The sequence below is a fragment of the Nerophis ophidion genome, linkage group LG23, assembly GCF_033978795.1.
Source record: "Nerophis ophidion isolate RoL-2023_Sa linkage group LG23, RoL_Noph_v1.0, whole genome shotgun sequence".
NCBI classification, from domain to species: Eukaryota; Metazoa; Chordata; class Actinopteri; order Syngnathiformes; family Syngnathidae; genus Nerophis; species Nerophis ophidion.
In genome coordinates, this window is record NC_084633.1 from 33,071,403 (window position 1) to 33,090,606 (window position 19,204).

Here is a 19,204-nt window from a genome sequence, read left to right on the forward strand (position 1 = left end):
CTGTGTCAGCTTTGTATTATATTATTTTTCGTCATAAGTTAGAACATTTCAGTTTTTTCTCATAACATATAGATTTTTTTTTGCTCTTTTTTCTTACATTTTTCTGTTGTTTTTTTCCCCATCTCAGAATAGAATGAAATGATAACATTAATCAGATTGTGTAAGTGCATTACTGAGTGTGTCAGAAATATTCAGTTACACATTTAAGTGTTTATTACGGTTGTTGTCATTTTTTAAGTAATGAATTCATAAATTAGTATTTTATTTTTTAATTAAATATCTAAGCTTTGTTGTGTTTTTAAATATGTATTTTTATTTTGAGAGCTTTTAATCCTTTAGATTAGCAGTGTCTAAACTTTTTGATTTTTCTCATGATTTTTTTCTTCAGTTTTTTTCTTTTATATTAGCTTGGCTATATTGTTGCTCACATCACTCAATATAAATCAGAGTTTAAAATAAATAAATAACTTTGTATTGTATTCTTTATGGCCCTGCAAGGAGGTGGCGACTTGTCCAGGGTGTACACCGCCTTCCGCTTGAGAGCAGCTGGGATAGGCTCCAGCATTTCCTGCGACCCCGATAGGGACAAGCGGTACAAAATGAATAAATGGATGTATTCTTTATGCTATGGGATATGTTATTATTTGAAGCACACAACCTGAATTTTACTCTGTATCAGATCAGAAAGAAAATCAGTGGTATCGCACATCACAAGGGCGCTAATTGTTTTCTTTTTCCGTGTGGGGGACAGAAAATAATTGAGAAGCACGGATTTAAACTGGTACAATAACTGTTGTTTGCTGCGCATTCAAGCTTACACGTGTCCTCTGTAAAGAGCATACACATTTGGCTAGAATGATGTCGAGAAGAATTCCCAGGAAGTGACATTACACAAGTGTCTTGCAACAGACAGACAGAGTTGATCCTCGGCTCAAAAGCATTAATGCCAGTTTATATTGATAACAAAATAGGCAGGCTCCCAGGATCAAGAATTAGAGCACACCTCTAAACAGCCCTTTTCTGAGCAGTTGGTTTTGAAGTGGCTGTCCTGTCTCATGCAGATTGTGTGTTCTTAAGGTTTTATGGTGATTTCAGTGGTAGAAGGGCATGGTATCAAACATCAGTCGCACTCACACACTTTTCTTTGTGTAATCACTGCATTTATTTTGCTTCTTATTCTGTTTGGTGTCCTCCAGGTCTTGTTTATGACAGTCTGATGTTAAAGCATCAGTGTGTATGCGGCAATGCTCACATCCACCCAGAGCATGCTGGTAGAGTGCAGAGTATCTGGTCAAGGCTGCAGGAGACGGGCTTGCTGGGTCGCTGTGAGGTAGCTGCACACACTCAAGCAGACACTTGCATTAATACTTGCACACACTTGCACCCAGAAAAGTTATTGTGCAAAAATCTTTCTCAAGCTCTCACTTTGTGTCTGAGCAGAGAATTCGTGGGCGTAAAGCGTCCCTGGACGAGATCCAGACTGTCCATTCAGAGTTCCACACGCTGCTCTACGGAACCAGCCCGCTGAATAGACACAAATTGGACCACAAAAAACTGCTGGGTACCAAATTACCCTTTTTATTTTTTTTTACTATGAATTCAACAGTTGAATTAAAGTGAAATGTCCTGATATCCTGGTCATTGTGTACTCTTAATACCTGCTCAGGTCCAATCAGCCAAAAGATGTATGCGGTTCTTCCTTGTGGAGGAATAGGGGTGAGTTTGTTGTCACTTTTGACCATATTTCTCCAGGTATGTAGGCACCGTTTTGATTGTTTGCCGTTCTTTGCTACCCCCTGCAGGTGGATAGTGACACTGTATGGAACGAAATGCACTCGTCTGCAGCTGTCCGCATGGCAGTGGGCTCTGTTATTGAGCTGGCCTTCACAGTGGCAGCAGGGGAACTGAAGGTAAACCCATATGGAAGTTTACATTCACACAGTTTTCTAAAAATAACAATGTCCTTTATTGCCTCTTTCTATCTCTTCTGTAGAATGGCTTTGCAGTAGTGCGTCCACCAGGACATCATGCAGAGGAATCCAATGCCATGTTCGTACAGCACTAAGATATTAAGAATAAATGTACATATATGCTGTATTATGAGGCGATTCCTTAATCTGTGACTCTTTGTTTTTTTGTTTGTGCGTGCATGTGTGTGGGAGCAGGGGGTTTTGTTTCTTCAATTCCGTTGCCATCACTGCCAAACTGCTCCAACAGAAACTGGGTGTTGGCAAGATACTCATTGTGGACTGGGTAAGTGACCAGTCGCAGTTATACACATATATATTATATACTAGGCTGTCAAAAATTACAAGTTAATTCATGTGATGTTTAATTGCAGATTAATCATCTATTTATTGTGAGTGCACATGCTCCTTTATCTTGATCGGAGATGATTACCTAAAAGGCAAAGCACGTTGTTGTATGGAAACTGTAAGGTCAAAACATACGTCAGTGCAAAGATGAGTGTGGAGACTCCGACTGGTGTGCACGCTGGCAAATTTCACTTCAAAATAAACCCCGACAGGACTTCAGATAAAAATGTTGGCAAGGTTGTAACAAATAAATGACATGCAGTCAGTTAACACATTTAAAAACTGTTCCTCCATGACATTCTGTCTACAATATTATGGTATTTTCTTTAGGTAATTTAATTTCAAAAAGCAAGTAATTTTCTTTGATTAATCATGATTTAACTAAATTCAAAAGTGTGATTAATCTTATTAAAAAATAAATAAATAAATAAAAACATTTGACAGCACTAACATATTCCCACTACCAGAACAAACCTTGTATAAGTTGTTAAGAGGGTAGGGAACCTATGGCTCTAGAGCCAGATGTGGCTCTTTTGATGAATGGATCTGGCTCTCAGATAAATCTTAGCTGACATTGCTTAACACGATAAGTAAAGAATAATTCCGCTGGTAATCACAGTGTTAAAAATACCTTCAAATTATATAACATTCTCATGCATTTTAATCCAACCATCCGTTTTCTATCGCACCTGTTCAAGATGTCGCATTAACGGTAAGAAGTATTATATTATTATTGGTTAACTTTAGAATAACAATGTTATTAAAAAGAATAAGATACTTATTATACTCTAAAAATGTTGGTCTTACTTAAGAATGCACGCATTTAGTTGTATCCAGTGTTAAAAAATATTATATGGCTCTCACGGAAATACATTTTGAAATATCTGGCTTACATGGCTCTCTCTGCCAAAAAGCTTTCCGACCCCTGATGTAGAGCAAGGCAAATTAGTTTTTTTTTAACAGAGCACACTTTTTACATAGGGCAAGAATATAAAATAACAAAAATAATCATGATTGAAATTAAAATCATAAAATACATTTGTCATAGAAAGAATCATAATTTAAATTAAGATCAATCGAGTGTAGATAAAATACTTTTAGTTGTTATACGCACAGTCAAGTGTTTTCAGGCTGGATTTGAACAATGCCAACATTGAAGCCAGTCTCACATCTTCTGCAAGACTATTCTAGATTTTTGGAGCATGAAACTGAAACCCAGTCTCAGCTTGTTTGGTCCTGACTCTAGGCACCAGCAGGAGACCACTCCCTGAGGTTCTCAGTGTACGAGATGATTCACATGGCACTAACATGTCAGACATGTACTTTGGCACAAGACCATGAAAGTACTTGTACAAAAGGACAACTGTTTTAAGGTCTATTCTCTGAGCAAGAGGAAGCCAGTGTAGTGACCTAAGCACTGTACCAATATGCTCGTATTTCCTGGTTCTGGTCAGGACTCAAGCGGCAGCATTCTGGATGTACTGTAACTGCTTTACAGCTCATTTAAAGATCCCAGTGAGAAGGCCATCACAGGTTTTTAACCTGCTGGAGACAAAAGCATGGATTAGTCTTTCTAAGTCTGATTTGGACCCGATTCTTCTGATTTTGGTAATGATTTTCAGGTGGTAAAAAAGCTGCTGATGTTTTTGACTTAAAGTTTAAGTTTGAGTCCATTATTACACCTATATTTCTAACCCGGTTATTAGGTTTCAGGAAGAGGGTCTCAAGTTGATAATGATAGTTTATTTTTGCTTCTGTGGACCAAAGTCAACACTATATGCTGAACCATGGCCCAGTATGGTTACAATGGACAGTTCACAAAGTGGGTGGATCGAAATTATCCATCCCCTAAAAACTAGCTTGGGCCTTGCTATGACTTTAAGACGTCATTGCTTATTTACAATATCCAGTTTGTTTTCGCATCCAAAGAATTCAAGGATAACTTTAATTGCATAAAATGATATGGTGTTTCATAACAATGACGCTCTCTCTTGGATGCTCCTGTATCCTGTCACTGCAGGACATTCACCATGGCAACGGCACGCAGCAGGCCTTCTACGGTGACCCCAATGTCCTCTACATTTCCCTCCATCGCTACGATGACGGCAACTTTTTTCCAGGCAGCGGAGCACCTGAAGAGGTACACACGCAAATTGATAAAATGATTGTCTGTGCTTGGGAGGCTGGTTGCATTAGGTCAATGATCATTCATACGAGATTAGATATCAAAAACATGTAAAATTATATTCTTGCCTCAGGTGGGCTCGGGTGCAGGTGTTGGTTTTAACGTGAACATTGCATGGACAGGAGGCGTAGAGCCTCCCATGGGTGACGTGGAGTACCTCACTGCCTTCAGGTAAATACACATACACACAGTCCCTGCATGAAGAGTGTTACCTGTGAATAATGTTTACCTGGTGCTGTTTATTGCCACTTACCACAGGGTACAGAAGAAGAATGTGCCAATATTACTATTTATTTTGTTTGTATGTTTATGCTGTGTGTATGTGTGCAGGAGCGTGGTCATGCCTATTGCTCAGCAATACAGCCCAGATGTGATTCTGGTGTCTGCAGGCTTTGATGCTGTGGAAGGCCATCAGTCTCCTCTCGGAGGTTACAATGTTTCTGCAAAATGTGAGTGCCAACCTGGTTACCACGGTGACAATCATTGGGTTTCCAATAGAAAACATTTTTTTCTAATGACGTGCAGTGAGATTTATGGCAGGTGAGGCAAATATTTACACATACGCCCTCCTTCAGGTGCGGAAGAGTACTGCCTATCTCACCTGATGACTTTTTCTATGCAGTTTGCTGTCCGATCAGCAAGACTAATAAAGTCACACATACGTTTATGACAATACACAAGCTGTAGAAAGTCATGGAGCCTCATCTACTAAGATCCAAATACCATGAACTAAACAGCGTGTGCAAACTGTAAAATTGTGTATTCATGGGTGTGTTGCATGTGAGCTACTAACTGCATGTGTAATTGAAAAGTGGTGCAGTTCGCCCTATTTAAATCAGGGCTTGAACGTTTAGCCGACAATTGAAATAATCGTAACGTCATCATTCGTGTTTTTCCGGAAGGAGGCGTGTGCGCACCGTCACTCGCAAAAATATCGCCAGTGACAACATGTGAAGTGTGAGAACATTTCCCCCTATTCTTGTTAAAAACATGAATACCTTGGTCATTTTGCAAAGCGGACCCTATTTTTAAGTTTGTACGCGATTATTTAAAGAGAAGGTAGGACAGTTGGAGGGATGATGTGGACTCAACCTCTGTGAGAGTGTTAGCTTGTACTTTGCTAGCTGGCTAACAAGTGTGAGACAAAGTTGTGCGAAAAATAACTATCATTTTAGCCAAAGTCAGCCAGTTTAACTTTGTCCACATCAATTCAAGTATGTTTTAAAGCAGTCAATTTGCAAGGCCGTAAAAAAAAAAGCACAATAACAAACGCGAACCGCGCATGTGCACATATAGAAACAGACGCACACCAATGCGGACATATCATAAGATTAAACATACCATCTATTCAATTGCCAAAATTTTAAGAATGAGTCAAATACAGAATTTTGCACATTGAGTCTAAAATAGTATATGCAGTTGAGTTATATTCTTGATTGAGCACACTGCATGTGCTAAATAATTACTTATGTACTGTATGTTCTGCTCCCAGCATATTCACAAAGACAAACACACTAAATGGATTGAGCTCCTTATTTTGCTCACAAGTTTAGTACATCAGCTTTGCGTGGGCTATCAAGTTTGTACATGTTTTAGTACACGCAATCCTTTAGTAGATCATGCCGATGGTGTTCTACAACTGAAAATATTGTAGCTTTGCCTCACTTCAGTTCTCTAACCTGTACTGTAGCAGGATTTATGCAAATTCAACAATTATTTACTTAAGGAAATGCTAAAAATGTATGAAATCATACAAAAACTAATTTATAGCAGATCTCGGATCCAATTTAAGATTTGTTTTGTCACTATTTTTGATCCAAAAAGTTTGTTAAAAAAATGTTGTACAGAAGACAAAGGTAACAGGTTTTCGTAAGTCTTTACTTCGCCATTTTTCCATACTAATACCTAGCTCCTTTTCTCCTTTTAAACTAAACTTACTCCGTAAGAATGATAGAGCATTTATTTGGCGATATAAATGTATTATTTTCTTAAATCAGAATAAGAATCCGAAATACTTTATTAATCCCCGAAAGGAAATTGAACTTTTCAGCAAAATCCCATTCAAGATCAGACAAACATTACAGGGAGGTAGAACAGGATCGCTGACCGGTCTGCCAACTTCCCAAAAAAGGTGACATACTAGATACTAGAAACAGGTTACTACCCTAAAGGCGCACAATTAAAATTTCGAATTTGCGAAAGTATTGCGACCAACATCGTAGGTGACAAACACGTGGGTGTGTTCGTATGTTGAAGATCATTTTTCACCAGGTTGAATATGACATTTTGGCAGGTTTTGGGCTGCTAACGCAGCTCCTGATGGGCCTGGCTGGTGGGCGTGTTGTTATGGCGCTGGAGGGGGGTCATGACCTCACTGCCATCTGTGATGCGTCAGAAGCCTGCGTCTCGGCTCTCCTTGGAGACCCGGTGAGTGAGTCTGAATATTTTAACAAGGTGTCTTTTTTTAACAGCTTCAAAATGATGTTGATGGCGCACAAGTGTATAATGAGGAAAATCATGTATATTTTATTGCCATGGCAACCCTGAATCAGCCTTCTTAAGTTATCTTCCATAATAATGAATGAGTCAGACTACTTGTGTTTAGAATTAGCACAAACATTACTGTTCAGACTGAGTAGATCAGTGACTCTCAAACTGTGGGTCATGTACCACAGGTGGTACACCAAATAATCACTTGATTAAAGTATAGTGTTTTTTTTCCCTATATTCAAACACAGTGTTACTGTTTATACTGTGTGTAATGTTACAGAGGCCAAAAATATTAAATATACTTGTTAAATAAAATCGCTGCCTTTTTTAATGAATACTTAGGCCTAATGCGCGACTGTATTTTAATGTTGGTTATTATAATTATGGTGGCATTGCACCGGTCGCCCAGGTGGGGTCCCCACATCTCCGGTCTCCTCCAAGGTTTCTCATTGTCCCATTGGGTTCAGTTTTTCCTTGCCCTGATGTGGGATCTGACCCGAGGATGTCGTTGTGGCTTGTGCAGCCTTTTGAGACACTCGTGATTTAGGGCTATATAAGTAAACATTGATTGGTTGATTGACTTGGTGACAACATTTTTAGAACTGCTGGAGTAGACTGTTTATAAGTGCTTTTGTCCTGATGACTGCATGGTAACGTTGGTAAGATAAAACCCACAATGAAGGTGATTGGCAAGTGTTAACTCACTCAATGTGTCCTACGCAGAGCGGCTCTGCATTCCAGTGGCCTCAGGAGAAGCCATGTCCAAAAGCCTGTGCCTCGCTAGAAAGAGTGATAGAGATCCAGAGTGAGTCATCTCTCTGCCTAACACGCACGCACACACACACTCAATGGTGAGAAGCCACAGCATGTCTTCCTCCTCACACTGTCCTCTGTGTTCCAGGCAAACACTGGTCTTGCCTCCAGAATTTGTCCCCGACGAGCAGCCACTCGCTATTGGACAGCCCGCTGGGAGCTCAAGGCCAATCAGAGAAGGACGAGGCGGACACAGTCAGCGCCATGGCGTCCCTGAGCGTCGATGTTGAGCAGTCAAGCTCAGCTGCTGACATCGCTGACGGCGGCAGCAGGTCAGTCGGAAGCTGCTAGAATATCCTCCGAACTTTAGAAAGTAACATCTCTGTAACAACATCTATGGTCATAATATTTTCCTTATGTTAATAGTATGTTGCTTATAACGACAACCCTTCTGTGTCGATAAAATGCCGCCTTTGGCTAAAGTCTGCCTATTTTGATCTGCTGCTTATGTCGACAACTCGGCTATGTTGATAATATACTACTTAGGTGACAAAACTGTTACGGTGATGATTATGCATCTTACAATATGTCTATGCTAATTCACCACTTATGTTGACAACCTGTGTAGATAGTATGCAGCTTACGTCGACAATCAGGTGGTACGCTAATACACCACTTACGTTGACAACCTGTTTTATGTGGGTAGTATGCAGTTTACGTCGACAATCTGGTGGTATGCTAATACACCACTTATGTTGACAACCCGTTTTATGTGGGCAGTATGCAGTTTACGTCGACAATCTGGTGGTATGCTAATACACCGCTTATGTTGACAACCCGTCTATGTGGGTAGTATGCAGCTTACGTCGATGATCTGTCCATGTTGATAACATGCCATTTATGTCGACAACCCAGCTATGTTGGTAATAATCAATCTTATGTCAAAAATCCATCTATGCTAATATTATGCTGCTTATGTCAACAGCCTGGCTGGCTATTTTAATAATATGCAGCTTATGTTGAAGATATGCCCCAATCGACAACCGAGCTATGTTGATAATGCGGCATACGTCGACAACCTGTCTATGTTAATAATATGCCACTTATGTCAACAACACAGATATGTGTGTCAACAACACAGATATGTTTATGTTATACAGCTTATGCCGGACAATCTGTCTGCGTTGATAATATTCCACTATTGTCGACAACATATTGATAATATGTCGACAGCCCAGCTATGTTCATAACGCAGCTTACGTCGACAACATGTCTACGTTAAGAATATGCCACTTATGTCGACAATTCAGATATGTTTATATTATTCAGCTTACGTGGACAATCTGTCTATGTTGATAATATGGCACTCGTGTCCACGACCCGACTATGTTGATAATATGCAGTTTACGTTGAGAATCAGTCTATGCTAATAATACGCTGCTTATGCCAACAGCCCGGCTGGCTATTTTGATATATTTGCTTACGTCGACAATCCGTCTATATTAAAGATATGCCACTCATGTCAATAACTTGGCTATGTTGATAATGCGGCCTACGTCGACAACCTGTCTATGTTGATAATATGTCACTTATGTCGACAACCCAGATATGTTTATATCATGCATCTTACGTCGACAATCCGTCTATGTTGATAATATGATAATGATAAATAAATGATAAATGGGTTGTACTTGTATAGCGCTTTTCTACCTTCAAGGTACTCAAAGCGCTTTGACACTACTTCCACATTTACCCATTCACACACACATTCACACACTGATGGAGGGAGCTGCCATGCAAGGCGCTAACCAGCACCCATCAGGAGCAAGGGTGAAGTGTCTTGCTCAGGAAACAACAGACGTGATGAGGTTGGTAGTAGGTGGGGATTGAACCAGGGACCCTCGGGCTGCGCACAATATGCCACTAAACTCGACAACCCAGCTATGTTGATAAAGCAGCTTATGTCGACAACCTGTCTATGTTAATAATATGCCACTCATGTCGACAACCTAGCTATGTTGATAATATGCCACTTATGTCGACATCCCAGCTAAGTTGATGATATGCCATTTACAAACCCCTTTTCCATATGAGTTGGGAAATTGTGTTAGATGTAAATATAAACAGAATAAAATGATTTGCTAATCATTTTCAACCCATATTCAGTTGAATATGCTACAAAGACAACATATTTGATGTTCAAACTGATAAACTTTATTTTTTTGCAAATAATCATTAACTTTAAAATTTGATGCCAGCAACACGTGACAAAGAAGTTGGGAAAGGTGGCAATAAATACTGATAAAGTTGAGGAATGCTCATCAAACACTTATTTGGAACATCCCACAGGTGTGCAGGCTAATTGGGAACAGGTGGGTGCCATGATTGGGTATAAAAACAGCTTCCCAAAAAATGCTCAGTCTTTCACAAGAAAGGAAGGAGCGAGGTACACCCCTTTGTCCACAACTGCGTAAGCAAATCGTCAAACAGTTTAAGAACAACGTTTCTCAAAGTGCAATTGCAAGAAATTTAGGGATTTCAACATCTACGGTCCATAGTATCACCAAAAGGTTCAGAGATTCTGGAGAAATCACTCCACATAAGCGGCATGGCCGGAAACCAACATTGAAGGACCGTGACCTTCGATCCCTCAGACGGCACTGTATTAAAAAACAACATCAATCTCTAAAAGATATCACCACATGGGCTCAGGAACACTTCAGAAAACTACTGTCACTAAATACAGTTTGTCGCTACATCTGTAAGTGAAAGTTAAGGCTCTACTATGCAAAGCGAAAACAACGCCGCCAGCTTGTCTGGGCCCAACATCATCTAATATGGACAGATGTAAAGTGGAAAAGTGTTCTGTGGTCTGACAAGTCCACATTTCAAATTGTTTTTGGAAATATTCGACATTGTGTCATCCGGACCAAAGGGGAAGCGAACCATCCAGACTGTTATCGACGCAAAGTTCAAAACCCAGCATCTGTGATGGTATTGAGATGCATTAGTGGCCAAGGCATGGGTAACTTACACATCTTTGAAGGCACCATTAATGCTGAAAGGTACATACAGGTTTTGGAACAACATATGCTGCTATCTAAGCGCCTTTTTTTTTCATGGACGCCCCTGCTTATTTCAGCAAGACAATGCCAAGCCACATTCAGCACACATTACAACAGAGTTGCTTCGTAAAAAAAGAGTGCGGGTACTTTCCTGGCTCGCCTGCAGTTCACGCCTGTCTCCCATCGAAAATGTGTGGCGCATTATGAAGCGTAAAATACGACAGCGGAGACCCCGGACTGTTGAACGACTGAAGCTCTACATAAAACCAGAATGGGAAAGAATTCCACTTTCAAAGCTTCAACAATTAGTTTCCTCAGTTCCCAAACGTTTATTGAGTGTTGTTAAAAGAAAAGGTGATGTAACACAGTGGTGAACATGCCTTTTGCCAACTACTTTGACACATCTTGCAGCCATGAAATTCTAAGTTAATAATTATTTGCAAAAAAAAAATAAAGTTTATGAGTTTCAACATCAAATATGTTGTCTTTGTAGTGCATTCAATTGAATATGGGTTGAAAAGGATTTCCAAATCATTGAATTCTGTTAATATTTACATCTAACACAATTTCCCAACTCATATGGAACCGGGGTTTGTATGTCGACAACTGAGCTATGATTATAATATGTCACTTTTGTCGATGACTGAGCTATGATTATAATATGCCACTTTTGTCGACAACCTGTCTATGTTGATAACTATTCCACTTATGTCGACAACCCAGATATGTTGATAATGCGCATTTTACGCTGTCAATCTTGTTAAAGTTGATAATGCCACTTAACCTGTCTATGTTGATAATATACGGACTGTGTCGGCAACCGGCCTATGTTGACAACCCGTTAATGCCGATAATGTGGCGGCATGGCGTAGTGGGTAGAGCGGCCGTGCCAGAAACCTGAGGGTTGCAGGTTCGCTTCTCACTTATTAACATCCAAATCGCTGCCGTTATGTCCTTGAGCAGGACACTTCACCCTTTCCCCCGGTGCCGCTCACCCTGGTGAATGAATGATGAATGAATGATTGGTGGTGGCCGGAGGGGCCGTAGGCGCAAACTGGCAGCCACACTTCGTCAGTCTACTCCAGGGCAGCTGTGGCTACAGATGTAGCTTACCACCACCAGGTGTGAATGAATGATGGGTTCCCACTTCTCTGTGAGCGCTTTGAGTATCTAACAATAGAAAAGCGCGATATAAATCTAATCCATTATTATTATTATTATTATTATTAATGTGCCACTTATGGTGATAAGATGCATCTTAAGTTGACACTTTATGTTGATAATATGCCACTTATGTCGACAACCGAGCTATGTCGATAATATGCTGCTCACATCAACAACCCGCCAATCTTGATAATATACCACTTATGTCGACATTTCATTCCGTATTGATAATATGCCACTTATGTTGACAACCGAGCAAAGTTAATACGTAGCTTACAACCCATCTATGTCGATAATATGCCACTTACGTTGACAACTCATCTAAGTTGATAGTATTTAGCTTACGTAAACAAGCCGTTTATGTCAAGTCCCAGTCCACAGTGTTCTCTTTATTATTAAAACTGTCTAGTTTGTTTTTGTTGACATACAATTTGAGGACCATAACGGTCATTTCCATGAAATATGGGTCCGTATATGTTGACACGTGTTTTTATTTTTTGTTCATCATCATTGCTATGCAGCGTGCAAAACAACATAACTACTGAGTAGTTACACAGCATTAAAACATGCACACAGTGACATCCTGTTTATTGCAAAGTAATCTTCAAATTAAAATCACAACTGTATTAACCTGGATTCAACCACAGTAACTAACAACACGCAACTTTTTATTTTTTATTTTTAGCCCCCGTAAAATAGAGTTGTATGAAACCTTTGTTCTGAAAACAGAATAAAATTAGAGAAACAGAAGAAAAATTTCAGGGAATTATGTCAACAAACTGCATAGGTTGAAAAACATTTTACTATCACCTGTTCTCCTGATGGTTCTGGCAAAAGTTTTTTTTTGATTGATACTTTTATTAGTTGATTGCAGAGTTCAGTACATATTCCGTACAATTGACCACTAAATGGTAACACCCGAATAAGTTTTTCAACTTGTTTAAGTTGGGGTCCACATTAATCAATTCATGGTACAAATATATACTATCAACATAATACAGTCATCACACAAGTTAATCATCATAGTATATACATGGAATTATTTACATTATTTACAATCCGGGGCGTGGGATGAGGAGCTTTGGTTGATATCAGAACTTCAGTCATCAACAATTGCATCAACAGAGAAATGGACATTGAAACAGTGTAAGTCTTACTTGGTAGGATATGTACAGCCAGCGGACAACATAGTGAGTTCAGATAGCATAAGAACAAGTAAATACATTAGAAGTACATTTGATTATGGAATGGAGAAGGGTATTAGTGAAGGGTTGAAATTGCCTGGAGGTGTTGTTTTAGAGCGGTTTTGAAGGAGGATATAGATGCACTTACTTTTACACCTGTTGGGAGTGCATTCCACATTGATGTGGCATAGAAAGAGAATGAGTTAAGATCTTTGTTAGATCAGAATCTGGGTTTGCATGTTCGAAATAAACTCAAACTCAAAACTCAACGTGGTTTGTGGAGCTCCCCCTGGTGTTGTGGTTATGGCGGTCATTTACGTTAAGGAAGTAGTTTGACATGTACTTCGGTATCAAGGAGGTGTAGTGGATTTTATAGACTAGGCTCAGTGAAAGTTGTTTTACTCTGTCCTCCACCCTGAGCCAGCCCACTTTGGAGAAGTGGGTTGGAGTGAGGTGTGATCTGGGGTGGAGGTCTAAAAGTAACCGGACTAGCTTATTCTGGGATGTTTGGAGTCTAGATTTGAGGGTTTTGGAGGTGCTGGGGTACCAGGAGGTGCAAGCGTAAAGTTGCAAGCATTGGCTAGTTTCCGCTTTGGTTACGTCAGCAGCTGCTTATGTCAACATAATCATGTTGACGCGAGTCAGCCAGTCCGAGGGGTGTGAACATAAACGGTACAACTGCGGTCTTCTTCCATCTAACATGTTTCCTATGTTCCCGTGCAGGTCCACAGAGGAACCAATGGAGGAGGAGCCTGTTTTGTAGGCGGGACTTAATAAGGAACACACACATGAAGACCACCTTACCCTCCTTCGAGCACCGCCTCTACCTTTCAGCATCCCTTACGGATTGTGTATAGGTACACACATTTACACGGAGAGAGTGGAAATGCTGTGGAGGACCTCGAGCACCAGGGAGGAAGCGCTGACAGTATCTGATTATTCCATTGGAGGAGCAGGCAAACTGTTGGTGTTTCCATGGCAACCAGGGGAGGATGTCAGCCAGGACACACCCTCTGTGCAACTTTGACTGGAACACTCCTTCCTGTGTCGCAACCCGCACACGGCACCACCGATCTCCCTCCCTCGTCATATTTGAGAGCGAATTGAAACGTCGACACGCCGAGCGCGATGCTCGACACGGCCACACGGAGCTCGGCTGATGCAGCGGGAAAGTTCCTGAAGGAACAGAGGACGAGGAGGAACTAGGTGCCTTTTTTTTTTTTTGTCCACGCACGGGAGAAAGAGAACACATCCAAACGGAAACAATAAAAACCACAACCACCGCGACACCTCAGCACACAAACCAGCTGCTTCGGGTTGAAGAGACACAGCAACGCGCAAACACACACACACACGCACGCACGCACAAACACACACACACACTCTTCATTTTCTTGTTTATCTGAATGCCTTAATTTCTTCAACTGCTACTGTATATTTTGGAGAGGTAGAGAGAGAGAGTGTGACAATTTGAGTCACATTTAGAAATGATTATCGTTTAAGCGGCAGCCCCGTTTCTGTCGACAACAGTTGGTTGTTGTTCAATATTTCTGAAGCAATACCGCTACTTAAAAAAAACAGGGATCTTGTCCAAAAATATTGCATTTTTCTTTTTACCGAAAGTTGTGAGATGGGCGTTGTACAAAACAGTAATTTCCAGTAAACATTTCAATAATAGAAATATATTTATGAATAACTTCATAAATTCACCAATATGAAAAAAAATACACCAAAAAATGTCATAATTATCCCAGCAAAGCCCGCAGCAATACAGAAAAAATTGCACAGGTTTTCGAGTGCATCTGCAAAATATTCACAGTGCTTCACTTCTTCTATGTTTTGTTATGTTACAGCCTTATTCCAAAATGGAATAAATACATTTTTGTCCTCTAAATTCTACACACAATACCCCATAATGACAATGTGATAAATTTTTCATATATATATATATATATATATATATATATATATATATATACATATATATATTAGCACATTTATTTAAAGGGGGAAAACATTTCTGTACATTCCGCACAGAAATGAATAATTGATACGCAATTGTGGTGATGTCAGACTAGCATTACAGCGATGTTTCCTCCGAGAATCATGTGTTAATTATGTATTGATAAAATAGTAACTTCCAAATGGTGTTAATTTTAAATTTAAATGTTTGTCTTAATCATCGTCAACAACCTAATTTCCCCTGACTAAAACAGGTCTTGAGTTTTTGAGAAGCTGTGCAATAACCTTTAAAAAGTAGTTTTAAGACAACCTCAAAGATGCGTTATCCTTTATACTTTATATTTTAGTCGACCACATTTACTTTAAATTTTGTCGACTAAAACTAAATCAATTTAGAGATAAAATATGACTAACTAAAATACATTTTTGTCAAAAGACTACGACTGCTGTCAAAATGAACTCGTTGATGATAACTAAGACGAACATTTTTATTCAACAAAATTAACAGCCCTTCCAACATGGCCGTCCGTGCAGGTGAAAAACTAACCTCAAGCATTATAAGAAATATAACCAGAACATAACCGGCTAGCTTATGTTAGCATTAGTGGTTTGACATAACATATATTGATTGAAAGTGTATATATGTCACAAATTCTGATTCTATTAAATAAAAATTGTCGGTCCGAGGAAGTCGAACACCTGGTCTTGGACAGCTCCCTGTCAGGAAAACACTGCCCCCTTAGTGTTTTGGCTGGAATTGCAAGTCACGCACTCAAGAGTCCAAAGACGCTGTAGCATAATTTAGCCTTCACCGCCGTCTCGTACACACGTGTGCGCAGGGAGCGTGTGCACATACACAAAAGTAGTCTTAGTTAGAGAAGTAACTAACAATTTGCAGTCATGTTATGCTGGAATGTACGTTCGCTAGCCAAATCGCTATCACACATTGCTAACGCATGTGTGTTATATGGGGGGTAATTACGTGCTGACAGCCATAAGAGGGCAGGATGTAATGCTAACAATAGAGAAGAGATTCACATGGCCCCATTTCTCGGTGGATCTTGCGTCACAGGAAGACGGGCGGGTTAATCATTTTTGCAATGCAGTCTGCTGAAAATAATGGAAAGCCCCACTCTTTGTTATGACGTTTGTATGATATGAATGTATATATGTGTGTGTGTGTGTGTATATATATATATATATATATATATATATATATATATATATATATATATATATATATATGTATATATATATATATATATATATATATATATATATATATATATATATATATATGTATATATTTTAAATTATTAAATCAACATAAAAAACACAATATATACATTATAGATCAATGCAGTCTGCAGGGATATAGTCCGTAAGCAAACATAATTCTATTTCTTGATGGAAACCCCTCCCACGGTCCGTGGGACAAATTTTCAAGCGTTGACCGTTCCACAGCCTCAAAAAGGTGGGGGACCACTGGTATATAATATACACAACATATATAACAAATGCTATTACACAAAGATAAGAGGCAATCTCTTACTCTGATAGCTTAGTACATTTATATATATATATATATATATATATATATATATATATATATATATATATATATATATATATATATATATATGTATGTATATGTATATATAATGTATATATATATATGTATATATAATGTATATATGAATGTGTATATATATATGTATGTATGTATATGTGTGTATATATGTATGTTTGTATGAGCATATGTGTGTGTGTATACATGTATATACAAACTGTTTCCATAGGAGTTGGGAAATTGTGTTAGATGTAAATATAAACTTAATTCAATGATTTGCAAATCCTTTTCAACCCATATTCAATTGAATGCACTACAAAGACAAGATATTTGATGCTCAAACTCATAAACTGTATTTTTTTTTTGCTAATAATAATCAACTTAGATTTTCATGGCTGCAACACGTGCCAAAGTAGTTGGGAAAGGACATGTTCATTACTGTGTTACATCACCTTTTCTTTTCACAACACTCAATAAACGTTTGGGAACTGAGGAAACTAATCGTTGAAGCTTTGAAAGTGGAATTATTTCACATTCTTGCTTTATGTAGAGCTTCAGTCGTTCAACAGTCCGGGGTCTCCGCTGTTGTATTTTACGCCTCATAATGCGCCACACATTTTCGATGGGAGACAGGTCTGGACTGCAGGCGGGCCAGGAAAGTATCAGCACTCTTTTTTTTACAAAGCCACGCTGTTGTAACACTTGTCTTGCTGAAGTAAGCAGGGGCGTCCATGATAACGTTGCTTGGATGACAACATATGTTGCTCCAAAACCTGTATGGACCATTCAGCATTAATGGTGCCTTCACAGATGTGTAAGTTACCCATGCCTTGGGTACTAATACACCCCCATACCATCACAGATGCTGTTTTTTGAACTTTGCGCCTAGAACAATGTTGATGATTATTTTCCTCTTTGTTCCGGAGGACACCACGTCCTCTGTTTCCAAATATAATTTGAAATGTGGACTTGTCAGACCACAGAACACTTTTGCACTTTGCATCAGTCCATCTTAGGTGAGCTCGGGCCCAGCAAAGCCGGCGGCGTTTCAGGATGTTGTTGATAAATGGGTTTGGCTTTGCATAGCAGTTTTGACTTGCACTTACAGATGTAGCGACCAACTGTAGTTACTGACAGTAGTTTTATGAAGTGTTCCTGAGCCCATGTGGTGATATCCTTTACACACTGATGTCGGTTTTTGATGCAGTACCGCCTGAGGGCTCAAAAGTCCGTAATGTCATCGCTTATGTGCAGTGATTTCTCCAGATTCTCTGAAATTTTTGATGATTTTTATGACTGTATATGGTAAAATCCCTAAATTCCTTGCAATAGCTCGTTGAGAAATGTTGTTCTAAAACTGTTCGACAATTTGCTTACAAATTGGTGACCCTCGCCCCATCCTTGTTTGTGAATTACTTAGCATTTCATGGAAGCTGCTTTTATACCCAATCATGGCACCCACCTGTTCCCAATTAGCCTGCATACCTGTTGGTTGTTCCATATAAATGTTTGATGAGCATTCCTCAACTTTATTAGTATTTATTGCCACCTTTCCCAACTTCTTTGTCACGTGTTGCGGGTATCAAATTCTAAAGTTAATGATTATTTGCACAAAAAAAAAATGTTTATCAGTTTGAACATAAAATATGTTGTTTTTGAAGCAAATTCAACTGAATATGGGTTGAAAATGATTTGCAAATCATTGTATTCCGTTTATATTTACATCTAACACAATTTCCCAACTCATATGGAAACGGGGTTTGTATGTCCTCTCTAAGGTTCTCATAGTCATCATTGTCACCGATGTCCCACTGGGTGTGAGTTTTCCTTGCCCTTATGTGGGCCTACCGAGGATGTCGTGGTGGTTTGTGCAGCCCTTTGAGACACTAGTGATTTAGGGCTATATAAGTAAACATTGATTGATTGATTGATTGATGTATATGTGTGTATACATGTATATATGTGTGTATATATATATATATATATATATATATATATATATATATATATATTGTTTTTTATTTTCCTAGCCCAACGCAGCCCCGAAGTCCAGAAGTTTGGACACCCCTGACCGATTCTCTTTTCCACTTATGTCGACAACCACTTATGCGGACTTAAACGTGTTCCACCGCACTATAAAATGGGTATCCGGATTACGAATAAGTAAATATAGACGTTTGAATGTTAAACATGAATAATTCAATGATATTTTATATTGTATATAATGATATTATATATGAAACAGAAAACATTTCTTTCTAAATGTGGCAGAAACCGCCACCTCTCTCTTTGTCTCTCCCCCGTGGAAAGGCGACGGTGGTATGTTTTTCAAAACACTGCAACCACGTCCCTCTTCCTCAAACTTTTTATTTTTTTTCTGAATTGTACTATTTCATGTCTGCTGTAAGAAGTGCGTCTTGCAGCGTTTTTCGACCTGTACATACTTCCATGTAAAAACACTACAATACTTTTTTTGGTGTGTGTCAGTCCCCTCCCGTCCCCAGCTTTTCTGTTGG

The 19,204-nt window shown here is 39.2% G+C and overlaps 1 protein-coding gene across 9 annotated transcripts in view; it reads left to right on the forward strand.

Annotated features, from left to right (window-relative positions):
* hdac5 (histone deacetylase 5) overlaps positions 1-16,321 on the forward strand; it is a 124,929-nt gene extending 108,608 nt beyond the window's left edge. For all 9 annotated transcript variants that reach the window (XM_061884201.1, XM_061884196.1, XM_061884197.1 and 6 more), the window contains 13 exons: positions 1,197-1,330; positions 1,441-1,561; positions 1,667-1,716; positions 1,803-1,910; positions 1,994-2,049; positions 2,166-2,253; positions 4,336-4,455; positions 4,574-4,671; positions 4,831-4,949; positions 6,794-6,927; positions 7,714-7,795; positions 7,892-8,075; positions 13,880-16,321. In XM_061884201.1, coding sequence (XP_061740185.1) covers positions 1,197-1,330; positions 1,441-1,561; positions 1,667-1,716; positions 1,803-1,910; positions 1,994-2,049; positions 2,166-2,253; positions 4,336-4,455; positions 4,574-4,671; positions 4,831-4,949; positions 6,794-6,927; positions 7,714-7,795; positions 7,892-8,075; positions 13,880-13,919 — 1,334 coding nt within the window. In that variant the 3' untranslated portion in view covers positions 13,920-16,321. The remainder of the gene's footprint in view (positions 1-1,196; positions 1,331-1,440; positions 1,562-1,666; positions 1,717-1,802; positions 1,911-1,993; positions 2,050-2,165; positions 2,254-4,335; positions 4,456-4,573; positions 4,672-4,830; positions 4,950-6,793; positions 6,928-7,713; positions 7,796-7,891; positions 8,076-13,879) is intronic.
* Positions 16,322-19,204: the final 2,883 nt, after the last annotated feature.